Source organism: Opisthorchis viverrini (genome assembly GCF_000715545.1).
Source record: "Opisthorchis viverrini unplaced genomic scaffold opera_v5_130, whole genome shotgun sequence".
In the NCBI taxonomy this organism is placed as follows: domain Eukaryota; kingdom Metazoa; phylum Platyhelminthes; class Trematoda; order Opisthorchiida; family Opisthorchiidae; genus Opisthorchis; species Opisthorchis viverrini.
The window spans coordinates 40050-53669 of NW_008751788.1; the positions used below are offsets into that span (position 1 = coordinate 40050).

Genomic DNA, 13620 nt, shown 5'->3' on the forward strand with positions numbered 1-13620 from the left:
GCTTTAACCACTGAGCTATCTCCAGCTTGTTACCTGTGGCATATCATGTCACCGTCGAACCAGCCGATGGGTTTCAACATCAGCAAATCTGTTTCTACCATAGGTGCAAGTTTTTCAAGAAGAATAAGTAACAGTGTAGTAGACACTTTTGAGAATATTTGGATATCCCGAATTACTGAAGGACTGCTCCTTCAGCCCGCTATGGTAGCCACCTTCACAACACGGCCCTATACCGACCCCACTACTATGCAAGCATTTTATTCTGCAACAGTCTTCCAATTTATTGCAGCTGTTGATTAGTTTCCTGACTATGATGAATAAACGACAAGCTGCTATGAAGCTTAATCAAATCGGGAAACATACATTCATCAGTGTATCAATTATCGTTTACACTTTCTGTCTGGGAGTTCCTCACTCGAGAAGCCCGTCAACACGTAACCACGTGATGTGGTTTTCATGCCTGAAGGATAGATGGTGCTATGTCCATCCACGTAGGAGTTAATCACACTTATGATTAACCGTTCGTGCCCGAACGCTCGAATGTTCAATTTCCGGTCGGGAGGTCGCTTGTTCCAGGTCCCCCTGAGTTTTGTGCGATGCCGACTGCTGATAATTCCCTATAGGGATGAAGCAGCATTTCAACATAGCTTTCTTCGCACTACTCATATGGATGTGTAGCATTTCAGTGTGCTCACTGACGGAACACACGAGTGACCTAATAACTTGCTTCTTTAGCGTCAGAGCTTTGTGCTTTGTGTATGCTTAATAAACCTGTGACTGAGACTGAAGCATGAGAGTCCGCGTTCGCTTACCATAGACTCGTGTCATGTCAGACTAGCGGACTCTTAACATCGGTAATTGAGGTTACATAACCGATCAGATCGGTCAGGTCTGTCACCCAATTTTTCAGTACAGCGCTTCGAATTTGATGAACCGAAATTCCATAGAATGAAGGCTTTTAAAGCTCTCTTGTCTGTCCATGGTAGATGGCTTGAGCGAGCAGTTTCTGAGCAGGTTTCTCAGTGCATGCACTAAAACTGTGCGGATACCAGGCCCTATATGCGCCAGTTTCGCAAGCTACTGTAGGGGGGCGAGATGGCTCGGTGGTTAGAGCGCGATTTTACCGACCGCAGGGTTCGTGGTTCGAACCCGATCTTTGCCTCTCGACTTCCCCTGTCTAGGCTTGGGCATCCTGGCAGTATTCCAGCCCTCGAGCTTCCTTCGAGTTGCATGGCATCTAGGCACCGAAAGGGTGTTACAACTGAACGATTATCTTTGATTTATTAAGCTAATTTAGAATCAATCACACAGTCTACCCCAAAGTTGTTGACTGACATAGTAAGCCATTTTTATCACCATTTGTCTGCAGTTTATTTGTGACATGAATGGTAGTACAATAATTCTCACAAAGAATATTGGCGGATTAAAAAGGAGTTGCGATGGGACCCGTCTTTTGGGTGATCAGATTGTGACCGACAAGGAGTGCTGAGCGTGATCTCATCTTACAAGAGTTGCTTTAAAAATGTGTTCTCATTAGGTCCGTTCTGCGACGGAATAACAACGGTTTGTTGCCACGAAATGGTCATCTTCTTCATGACAAATGAAGTAGAAAGAAAACTTGCAAGGTCAATCCTTCATGAACATTCTTTTCCTTATTATAATTACAGTTTCCGTCTCCCTTGTAGCCAAATCACCCTTAAGAAGGAACCCCGTTCAACCCGCCTTGAGAGGTGTATTTTGATACTATACTCGTTCCCAGGAGGAACGGATTCCGGTCAGTTTCAGTCAGCAGAAGAACTGTGCTCCTAACGGGTCAAGTGACATAAGGAATGACGAATTTTGTTTGTGAGGAAGTAAATATTTTGCTGTCCTCAGTTTGGCGGTAATATTCATCATCTAACATCGCATGTCCGTTTGGGCGATTAGCCCGCGGAGTTTAGACCCTGATATGACAATGTGAGATTACTGGAGTCCCAGGCATACCGAGTTTTGTTGAATCGTCGTGCCTTCCTGGGTCATACAATTTTTTTCGCTCGTGGCTGGAAACTCTACAAGACGTGGCAAGTATGGGGTCCCATTTCCCAGCCGGACCGATTAGTCCAAATTACATCGAGCTGATGTTGATTGAGACCCACTGAATATGCTGTGTCAATCACGTTGATGGTCTTTCACTGAAGCACAACACTCAGTCGGTTCCGTCTCGTTACCGTTCTTGTGTTCATCATCCACTCGCCCAATTCCCTACTATTCCTCTTCCCAGTCTTCACCAGACGGTTGTTTCCTCATGTCTGTATGCCAGCTAGTCGCCAGTTTTGTCTATCTATCGACGGTAATGTGATGGTTGTGACTCCAACTCAAGCAGACTGTCAGGAAACGCAGTTTCACTGTTTTGAGAGTGGAACGACATGGGTTTGGTTTGTTGCGGAATAAAGTCTTCAGGCCACTCTGTTCGACTTAGGGTTTTGAGAGACTCTTGACTGATTAATGTTCAATATTTAATGTTTTTTCCAGTACAATTCATTGGTTTAATTTTCCTCTCTTGGTGAAAGTGAAATTCAATAGAGATTTGCCGAATCCAGTAAACCTCTACTGGATTTCACTTTCACCAAGAGAGGAAAATTAAACCGACGAATTGTACTAGAGAGCGAATTTACTGACCCGAAGGTCCGTGGTTCGAACCCGACCGCTGTCTCTCGACTTCCCCTGCCTAGGGCAACCTGACAGTATCCCAGCCCTCGTGCTTCCTTCGGGTGGCATGGTAGCTAGGCACCGAAAGGGTGCTACAGCTGAGCGGTTTGCCGAATCCAGTATGAATGTAGTGTAAAGTGCTACTGATGTGTTGACGCAACTTGTAAAGGGGGGCTACCTTTAACTGGACGGATTTGGGCTCAGGTATTCCTTGGGGCGGAAGTTCCAAAGAGCATCGGCAAAGATACGCCGAATTCAGACAGTTGTCTCGATTTTTTTGTTTAGGGGGCTAAGCGCGAAATCGGTCTACTGACATGGTGTCAAACTCTGATTGCGGTGTGACATCCTGAGCCAAGAAAATGATTAATAGCCATGTGGATGAGGTTGCCCGAACAGCCCGTACGATACTGAAACGTAAGTGCATAGAAATACCTGCTAGGAGTGGAATCGTGAGAACATTTGATAGTTCCTTCTCACAGCGCTCTTTCCACAGATCGATCAACTGTGGTGGTTTTGTTTGTCGCAGAGCTCACAACTGCAAAACTCGTATTGAGGGAAGGGGTTGGTTGGAAACAAGGCGTAGGCAGTACTGGTGAACTCCAGAGTGCCCAAACGGTTAAATTCTTCGATTCATGGAACATAATATCAACATGTGATATGATAGATGGTGGTCAGAAAACCAACCAGAGCATGCCCGATCTTCTTCGGTGTAAGGATAGGACAATAAACGGTGACCTCGAGATAGGTCAGTAGTTAAGTCGCGGACTTACTAACTGAAAGTTCCGTGGTACAAACTCAACCCCAGGCAGCTCGACTACTTCTGGCTGAGCATAGGCAGTCTGGCGTTACCTCAGCCTCGTGTTTCAAGGGTGGTGTACCAGACCGAACGGGTGATGAACCTGGAATTTTTTTTCTAATGGACATGAATGTCACATAAATATTCCTTCCAAGCGCTTCTGCTGCTCAGTGACCATGGAAGCTGACCACTTTCTGAAAAATTCTGCTAAATCAAATGGTACTCCCGAGCGTCTCAAAATTTTCGGCTGGTTGCTGTCCCGTAATCTGACAGAAGCGATAAGCGAGGGTTCATTTAAACGTGCTACTGACATTGTTTGTGATGACAGCTCTTTTTGGAGGATCGCATACAGCGTTTCATCGTCTATCCACCTTTTGCATGGTTCAGATTACTTGACCGACTCTTTCTCTCTCGCCTGGTCGCTTTTATTCTTTAGGGAGAGCTACTTTGGCTAGCTATTTATTGGTTTCAACTCTCCAAAAAGCCTTCAGCAACGTCATGTATAATATGTATTTCACAATTCCCACTTGTTTCTTAAATTATCGCCTTCACAGACACAGCTTACATGTATATACTGGCGATGCTGATCATTCTGAAAATTTATCAAACGCGACACCCGGACGTCAATGCTTCTGCCCACTCCGCCTATATGGTGATGGCCGTAGTCATCTTTCTGGGCGTGACAGGAGTGGTATGTGTCTATTGTTTCCGTTACAACAAAACATCAGTTTGTGTCGATGTGTATGCTCCCATTGACTAGCTTAACTGTTTCACTAAGACAATGTACGTTCCAGAGAGAACCTTATCGCCTTCTCCTAAGTGCCATAGGATCCTTTAGTTCAGTTGGTTTATTCAGGGCTAGATATGGGCTCCATCGCCGTCTATCTTTGTGCTTTTGGAAAAGACGTTGTGGGGAACTACACGAGCATAGTCCAGGCTAACTTGTTATGCTTTCAAGTTTGACTGAAATCCAACTGGTTTCGCCCAGTTCGGGGTTCATCGAGTAGATGATACCACGCTGATTTCAGTCAATCCTTCCGGTTGGATTTCCAGAGGAAGCTTTAATCTTCATCTCCTCAAGGGTACCACTCCTCATCAGCCATGCCCCATTGAGTGGTCATCCAGAAGAGAGGCAACACCGTTCAAGTAGGGACCAGACGATCCACTCCAATAGAGTGCTTCCTCGTGTACTTAATTACTGTGTCGCGCTCAACTGAACACCTGAACTTCCTTTGTATTGCACATTGTGTTGAAGAACTTCACTTCGGTACTCTTGTGTTAATTACTCAGCAAATCAAGCTAAGTATTTCTGGATCAATTAGATTTCGATCATGCAGAATATTCATTCGTGCTTTCTATGTGATCCGTCCTCATTCTTTCAGTCAGTTCTTGAATGTGTAACTGGGAGCTAATTATCGCATAAAGCGAGTATTGATTAACGGTGTTCGGCCGCTACGCAGATTTCCAGCATATTGGGTCTTTTTTTACTAACTTTTTTCTCCAAAACCCATCTGCACGGTCGTATTAGGGCTTACCCTTCTCTTTCGCTCACTCAACAATTCGTCTGAAAACACTGTCGATCGTCTTGTCGTTTACTAATCTCAGGAGAACTTCTGCGTAAAAATGTTTAGCTGAGTTTTCCTGATGGAAAACTTTACGGCGGCTCACCCTTGGGCAGGGCGTAGCTCCTTGAGTTCCCGTCAAACTTATGTTCTGCCAGTTGCCCTCTACCTGACTCCCAATCGATTTGACAATCGGGGATGAAGTACACGCACTAAGTTGCCATTTTCAGTCACTATGTTTCCTAGTTTACCGGCTTTTATCACTTTATGAATGAATCCATAGCACTGGTGCGGCGGCGGCGCTTCGTTTCACTGAACACGTGACCTGTAGCAGCTGTTTACAGTCTACACAGTCGGTGACCTAGTCACGTGTATGACCGCGTCGTCCGACTCTAACGCTACACTTGTTTGTGGTTGGTGAACTGGTTGTTATTGTTGTCGAGCTTTTTACTCTTGTTTACCCCATGTCATGCTTGTTATTGCCAATTACGAAATGCTCCTTTGTGTTTGCGGAACATACACATTTACAGACTGAAACCGTCAAACCCGTCGCTCATAATACTCTTCAACTGAGAATGTACTGTGCAAAAGAAGCGCCATGTTTCGTTTGATATAATATGCGGAGCATTTTCCTGAAGAGCATACTACTTATAAGGTTTCTGAAAGCTCCTTGACAGCCAATCCCCAATTTCGCCCTCATCGTGACTCATCCAGTAGGCATAGTTTCTGAGTTTTTGTTAACCGGATCGTGCAAAATTCGGGAAACGCACTCATTTTAGATTATTTTGAATCTCTACTTTACAATATTCTTCAGCAGATTATTGGGGCGAGATGGGCCAAGTGGTTAGAGCCGCGTATTTCTGACCGAAAAGGTCCGGGTTCGAACCTTACCTCTGTCTCTCGACTTCCCCTGCCTAGGCTTGAGCAACCTGGTAGTATCCCAGCCCTCGTGCTTCCTTTGGGTGCCATGGCAGCTAGGCACCGAAAGGATGCTGCAGCTGACAGCTGATTATTCCGTTTTCCTTTAAAGCCAAATTAGTTTTCAAACGAGTGTATTTCGCGAATAACGTATGATTTGGGCTGTCTCGGGATCTACTCCTAGTCGATGAGAATCCCATGGACTGTCGTGGGGTTTTCAGCTGTAACACCCTTTCGGTGCCTAGCTGCCATGCCACCCCAAGGAGTTATGAGGGCTGGGATACTGCCAGGTTGCTTATGTCTAGAAACGGGAAGTCGAGTTGCAGAAGGCTGGTTCGAACCACGGATCTTCCGGTCAGTAGATTCACGCTCTAACCACTTAAACCATTGCGCCCTCTTCAGCAATCCTATGAGTAGTGTGTTCCTCCGTGCTGTTGAGCCATCCGAATATCGATCAAACTCCCCGGGATACCTACTACACTCTGTTGTACTGCGATTGCCTCTTACAAGGGGAATTGTGTGGTTACTGGTAATCGTATACACGAAATATATCCCGTTTGTCTAAGGTGGACCATTTACGCCATGCAACGGAGTTCCGTAGTTCTAGTGAACTTTGAATGGCTTGTGAATCCTTCGAAGCCATTCGACTTTGAGGGTATGCGTGGTCCCCACAACTTGATAATGGTAGTTTGATCTGTAAGCTTACCCCTCTAACCCAATCATATAGGTTTGGACCTTGCACGCTCAATTGCGTTTCTCACAGCGACTTTGATGTTCCAATCTTCCACTGACTGGCTCATCCCGGTTATCGAAGCAGCCTTGGAATTTGCTCCATGAAGACACTAATCCAGTCTTTGCATTTTTAAATGCCTCCGATCTTCTCCAGCTTAGGTGTAGGGCAAAGACAGTTGAATTTCTGAAATTGGATAAAGTGCATCTATTATAGTGTCGTCAAGTTAGTAACTTGAAATTTAGTTGGAATCACTGGAACCTCCATAAAGTCGCGCCAGACAGACTCTGGAAACCGACAATATTGACAAACCTACTCAAATTTTTGTAACCAGAATAGGATGCGCGGGTGTTGTTTCGATCTGTGATGTGGACTTCAAGATTCCTTACGCTAAACAAAGACGTGGAGATGGCTGCTTCCATTTAGAAGTATCCTGATTCTCACCTTTTTATGCTGAGACGTTCCTCCTTTATTGAAAGCACCTCGGCCTAGCTTCAAGTGATCTTATGATGTACAGCAGTTTACCTGAAGATTCCTGTCGGAACTCCTCGACAGTCAACCGTATCGTTGTTATACCGAATGTTCATTGGTTTTGGCTTGCTGATCGCGTTTATCCAGCCTTTTCTATAAGTAGCCCAGAGGGAGAATAAAATGAGTAAAAATTTCGTCTGAAAAGTTGTCACTCGAGTAGCCAGTCATTGCGCCACCAGGTGATGTAGATCCCATGCATGAAGGATGAGGGGCACTGTGTAAGTGCAAGTCGATCACTGCTGGTCAGCCGGTCGAAGCTGAACTACTAGCAAGGAGGCCGTGAGTTCGCAGTTCCCTTAGATCCCTCTGAGATATGCACTGCTGGTGATTCGCAGTAAACAGCTTCAGTGTTTCTGGACTTTTCAGCCCGGTAATACATCTCTACAAGAACAATCACGGGTCCCCAATCGTTTCCATTGAAAATTTCCGCAGATATCTTTGTTTAGGTTCAGTCATTGTTTTCACAGGTTTTGTAGTTTGTGACCAGTCCTTGTACCAATTTTCTCTCTCTGTGTCTTTACAGGTCTATGGAAGCCAAACTTTTTGGATTGCGTTCACCATTTTATTCCTGCTTATGAGTGTGGTTTTGACAGGCGAGATCTACTACATGGGACAGTGGAATATAGGTAAGGGATTGCCTTTTCACGCCTACGTGCATTATTTCATGGTGGAGTTTCTGTTTTTTTTTTCGTTGAGAACCTACATGTACATTGAGGCCTTTGTCTTCTACACCAGCCTTCGAAAGACTCCGTGCTGTTTTTAAACCCAGAACCCAGATGGTTCGTTCCTTGAACTGAAGATGGAATCGTGAATGTCGCATTCTGTTGTCTTGTCAGCTTGATTTGTAGCGAATAACCTGCTCTTGCCTAAATGCACCTGTGACAGACTACAACACCTCAGGTGGCTAGCACGAAAATGCCCATTTGTTTCACACTTTCCGTCGATACCACTCTCCTAGTCCTCAAGTGAAATCATGGAAGAATAACAATGATATCAGTGGTCTGCAATCATTCTACAGTCCCGTTTCCGTTGTTCAGTTGGGCTGCTCGTATATTTTTCCAGCAGTCACAGACTTTAGTAGTGAAAAATACAACTTGTTTGTTTCCGAGATGACATGGATCTGCAGTGTCTTTTTGGCCCTTCAGTAATGTCTGCTAGCCATTGCGTATTATGTTATTCCTCACGTACCGTCGGTGCAAGGAAATGTCCCTCGGGTGGCGAATGCACCAAATACATTCGCTATTTAACCTCGTCACTTTTCATCATCATCATCATCATCATCAAGGACAGCAACATCAGTGTCGGCACTAATGCTTCACTGCCGTACAGCCGTAAGTTTCGTCTATATATATAGTTTCGTGAGGGGACCTAGTGCTGGCCTATGTCAAGCATACTGAGGTGCCTACACCTCCAACCGCTCAATCAGACAATCTGGAAAGAAACTGACAGCACGAACGCCACTGACATCGATCAGCCGCCATTTCTTGTAACGTCTCCAGCCAAGCACAGACGGGGTCACGAGGACCCCATCCTGGAAGGCGTACAACACCCCAACTCTTTGTGATCTCTTTCACACCTTTCTGCCAAGTCATTTACCGTCCAGCTCGCGGTTCGTGTCATCATGAAGGAGGCACGGAGAACAACATTCGTCTCGATAGACGGTGTTCCGGCATGCGTGGCACATGACTGAGCGATCGTAGTCGATGATGCTGCATGTTTTCCCGGATTGAGGTGCCTGCAGCAGAACCAAATACCCGTTTTCTAATCGCCTCGTTGCTGATACGCTGACGCCATCCAAAACCAGCCACGTTTCTGAGGCATCGGCGGTCGAAAACCTGAAGACGCCTTACTTCATCTACCCGCAGAGGCCATGTCTCGCACCCATTCAACAACACAACCCTTACTGTAGCTTGATACACATGACCCTTAAGATCCAGTGAGATGCCTTTTTGACGCCACAAGTGACGCAAATCAGCACTTTGCTTTCGTCATTTAGGTCTTTTCACTTAGTCTACGTCTTATCCACTCACCTGATGCCTTCACTGAGGACCAATGGATAGCAAAGAGTATCTGTTCGATACAAATTCTCGAAGCAAGTCAGGAAACAGCTGTATAATAAAGACTTATGCTAGTTGGTCTAGTTTTTTGTTATCTACCGGAATACGGAAGTCCCTTGGTCGCGATGTAATTTGGAACCCCTGAGAGTGAACTGTTGAACACTGAGAGAGCAGAACAACCAACTTGGAGTGGTAGCCGCAACGAAGGTGTTGAATTCAGTAGTCTTTGGTGGCGTAGTCACATCCCTGGTTCGAAAGGATCTATTTTCATGATGTTCTTGGAACCGTTATCTCTCGTTGTATCCTGTTCCGGCCATTATTGACACATTTAACCAGCTCGCATCCCTTGATTGTCCCCAACAATGCACTTTTCTGATACCCTGGCATCATGACTGAAGTTAACTCTATTTGCACGTAATCGGCTGCAGTTTACAGATGGTAACGCAGTCGATCAACCGCTTGAGATGTGGACACCGCACGACTCACCTCCTACGATCGTGTGGCGTATTTCTATGATAAATGACGCTTGCATTTCCGTAGGCTCTCACTTTGAACCTGAGCGACACACTCCAGTGGGGATTCGAATGAATAAAATACTGTGTCCTTCAGTAGGGTATGTTACTGTCTACGAGTAGTTGATAGTAGTTGGTTTTTATCCTGCCGGTTTTATTTGTACGTGCCAAATACGAAATGTTTTCAGCTATTGCCTCACTTGCCGACGTCGTGTATTTCAATCATCCCGATGGTTTCTTTTTAGTTCTGATGTTATTTTCTTCCTCCCTGAACATCTTCCAGATTACTGCCTACCGCGTCGTCTCTTCAGTATGATCAAGTCTGATGGCATCCGCTCTCTTCGACCCATGTACCTGGAACGGATGATTCTCCTACTTGTCGCCAACTTGGTGAACTTTGCCCTGTGAGTTACTCGGGTTTTTAGCTTCCTCATAATTATGTATGTTTTGTGAAGGGGCCTGTCTGAACGTAACACACTACTCATGAGGGTGCTGAGAGCTCTTCGACAGCAATCCCATGAGTAGTGTGTTGCGTCCAGGGAACATCATCAGCAGCAGCAGCATGACATCAGTGTTCACTGCCGTACAGCCATGATTTATTTGAAAGCCTTATTGTAAGGAAAAAAGTAAAGGTGGATGGGGAAGGGACTTAGTGCTAGTTTACCACAATCATTCCGAGGTGCATATACCTCCAGACGTTCACTCAGGCGATCTGGATAGAAACTGATAACAAGATCGCCACTGACATCGGTTGGCAGCCATATCTTGTAGTGTCCCCAACCAGGCATAGTGAGGATCACGTGGTCCCCATCCTGGAAGGTGAGTAGCACCGACAGCACCCCAGCGTTTCGCGATCTCCTTCATATTCCTCTGCCAAGTCAAGGATTGGCCACCTCTCTCTGAATTGGACAAGGAAAACAGCACTCTCTTCGGCAAGCGATGGTTCGGCATACGCAACACATGTCCCAACCAACGCAGCTTCTGGTGCTGGACACATTCTTCAACGGAAGTACCCGTTGCACAACCGAAAACGCGCTTCATAACTGCCTCGTTACGGGTTCGCCGACACCAACCCACACGAGCTATGGTTCTGAGACAACGATTATCGAACGATTATCGAAGGCGTCTCAGTTCCGTTGCTCGAATAGGCCATGTCTCACAGCCATACATCAAAACCACCATGACATTTACTAGGCAACAACGTATTGCGGTGTCTCGAGTGCCGTACCAGCTGAAACACGAGGCGGCCTGGTGCTGCGCATTCAGTTGAAGCAAACCATCATAAACGAAATATTCAACTAGATCCAACTGAGTCGCCGGTAAACACCAGATTCAGTGCCAATAAGAGCATTTGTCTTGCTCTATCTCACAGACTGGAAGTTAGTAGATCTTTTACATGGTAAGATATCCCTACGGTTTTTATTGGGAGCCTTGATAAAATTCCCTAGATGACCTATTGGAAATTTCAGTTTCTCAATAGAATTCAGCATATGACCTACGTTGACGTAATGTGTCCTAAGGGGTGCGCAACACTTTGAGTGACACGCCAAGGTCTCAACGTATCTTGAGATATGCGAGACATCAGGTTATACATAGATCTCTATCGGGATCCCTATTTGACCATCGTGATAACTTTGTCTTAGAAACCTTCAACAGGGACATTTAAATTATAAAAAGCACAATCAGTGTTTCTGTGTGATCCTCCAACGGGCACTGCTTGCTGCAAGATCCGATTTGTGAGTGCTAAGGTAACCGTCGTTGATCTTTCACGCCTTAGTTCTCTCGTTTTTACCGTCGGCAGCAACAGTAGCGTTGAACGCCGGCACTTCACTGCCATTCGACCGCATTTGGGAATTTTAGCTATTTTCGATACAGCAACACTGCGCACCCCGGGAAATACAGGCACATCATGTTGGGAACTGATGCTTATAGTGATCACACTCCCTGACCAATCTCTCCCACTATCTCCTATAGGTTTTCTTTTCGATCAATTTTATGACAACTTCAGTCCAACCCCATGAGATGTGAACGCGCGAATTTACCGACCGGAAGGTCCGTGGTTCGAATCCGATCTCCGCCTCTCGACTTCCCCTGTCTAGGCGTGGGCAACCTGGCGGTATCTCAGCCCTCGTGCAACCTTCAGGTGGCTTGGAAGTTAGGTGCTACAGCTGAATGCTTTCTTTTTCTTTCATGAGAGTTGGGTGCTTGAATGCTTTCTTTTTCTTTCATGAGATGTGAAAGACCGCCCTTTAAAATCTCAACAGCCGCAACAAAAAACTCCCGTGCCGTTTTTTACTTCTCAGCTGCCGAACATGCATCTTTTCAACAACCTGACTGACAAATTCATGTTTGAAATAGCCGGGGGCTTATTATCAGAAGTTCCGTATGTATTGCACATGACCGCTTCAGCTTCACACTCTGGAGATCGCAGAATGGAAGTGCAATAACTGTCTCCTTCTCAGGGGTATTTTTCAGCAGTGTTCTCTTCTGGGGTGAGGTCTTTGAAGAGTGGGACAGTTGTAGCTTGCGCAACCAGACCCAGTCATTGCTCTGTGTCTACCTTCCACCCACCATCCTTCAGAGGCTATCATAACTTTTTGAATGCACAGAAATCTCATCGATTTCCATGACTTGGAAGACATGACTTCCTAGGACTCCGCGTTCCACAAAATCTTTTCGATACGCTCCTTCCGCCTTAAGAAACTATCCATCAAACAATGATTCTGGTTTGTTGCTTTGAGAATTCATTCAACAGTTCAGTTCCTCCCACTTTGATGTAATGGTGTCGATGTTGATGACACTGTGTACCCCGCTTTTTATCACGCGTCCCATGTGGACTACCCTTGTTTTGCAGTTGAATATTTTACTACAGTGCCGGTTTTTCCTCCTAATGAAGGTGCACTTTATGAGGCGATTACCTTTTTCCTACAAGCATTTTGGTGTCACCTGGGACACCTGAGTTACCATTTGACAGATGTACCGCCCCAGTCAAACTCCCCGCCTGACATTGTCTTCAGAACGGGTCGCACATCACATCCAGACTCAAACGCCGCAACCGAAGTCACGACTCATCTGGCATGACCAAGATACCGACACCCGCAGCGAAACCACGCATGCCGGCATGTGCTTAGGACCAAAATATTGTTCCCGTTTTACTGAATAAGCAAAGAAACGATGACGGTAGTGGTATTTCACTGGCGACAGGCCGAAGCCCATCTCCCACTTATTCTACACCCGTCATGTCTCCTCACAAAGTCGGACTAGAGTCAAGCTCAACAGGGTCTTCTTTCCACGCCTGGGGTCGCAACACCAATGGCGAAGCACATTGGCAGACATGCCGCTTCCGCATTAAAACTGTCACCGTTCTCACATCGTGAAAACAACGAGTCTCTTAATTTTATTGGACCAATTTGTGATCGACTTTACCCCTTGTATCCTCGCTGAACAAAAGTCTAGCCGTAAGAACCCACGTACCTTTGGCACATGGTTTATAGGTCATTGGTTGTATCCAACTGATCATCATCATCATCATCATCAACGACAGCATGACATCAGTGCTCAACACCAATGCTTCACTGCCGTACAGCCATGACTTATTTGAAAGCCTTATTGTAAAGAAAAGAATAAAGGTGGATGGGGGAGGGACTTAGTGCTAGCTTAACAATCATTCCGAGGTGCCTACACCTCCAGACATTCATTCAGGCAATCTGGACAAAAACTGACAACAAGAACGCCACTGACATCGGTTGGCAGCCATATATTGTAGTGTCTCCAACCAGGCACAGTGAGGATCACGCGGTCCCCATCCTGGAAGGCGAGTAGAACC

At 45.8% G+C, this 13620-nt stretch overlaps 1 protein-coding gene across 1 annotated transcript in view; it reads left to right on the forward strand.

Moving 5' to 3' along the window:
* The window catches only part of T265_14015 (hypothetical protein), a gene marked incomplete at both ends in the record, with an annotated part of 46306 nt that overhangs the window by 22311 nt on the left and 10375 nt on the right, over positions 1-13620 (forward strand). The window contains 3 exon segments of the mRNA XM_009171655.1: positions 4039-4175; positions 7749-7851; positions 10078-10198. Of these exon segments, the coding sequence (XP_009169919.1) occupies positions 4039-4175; positions 7749-7851; positions 10078-10198 (361 nt within the window).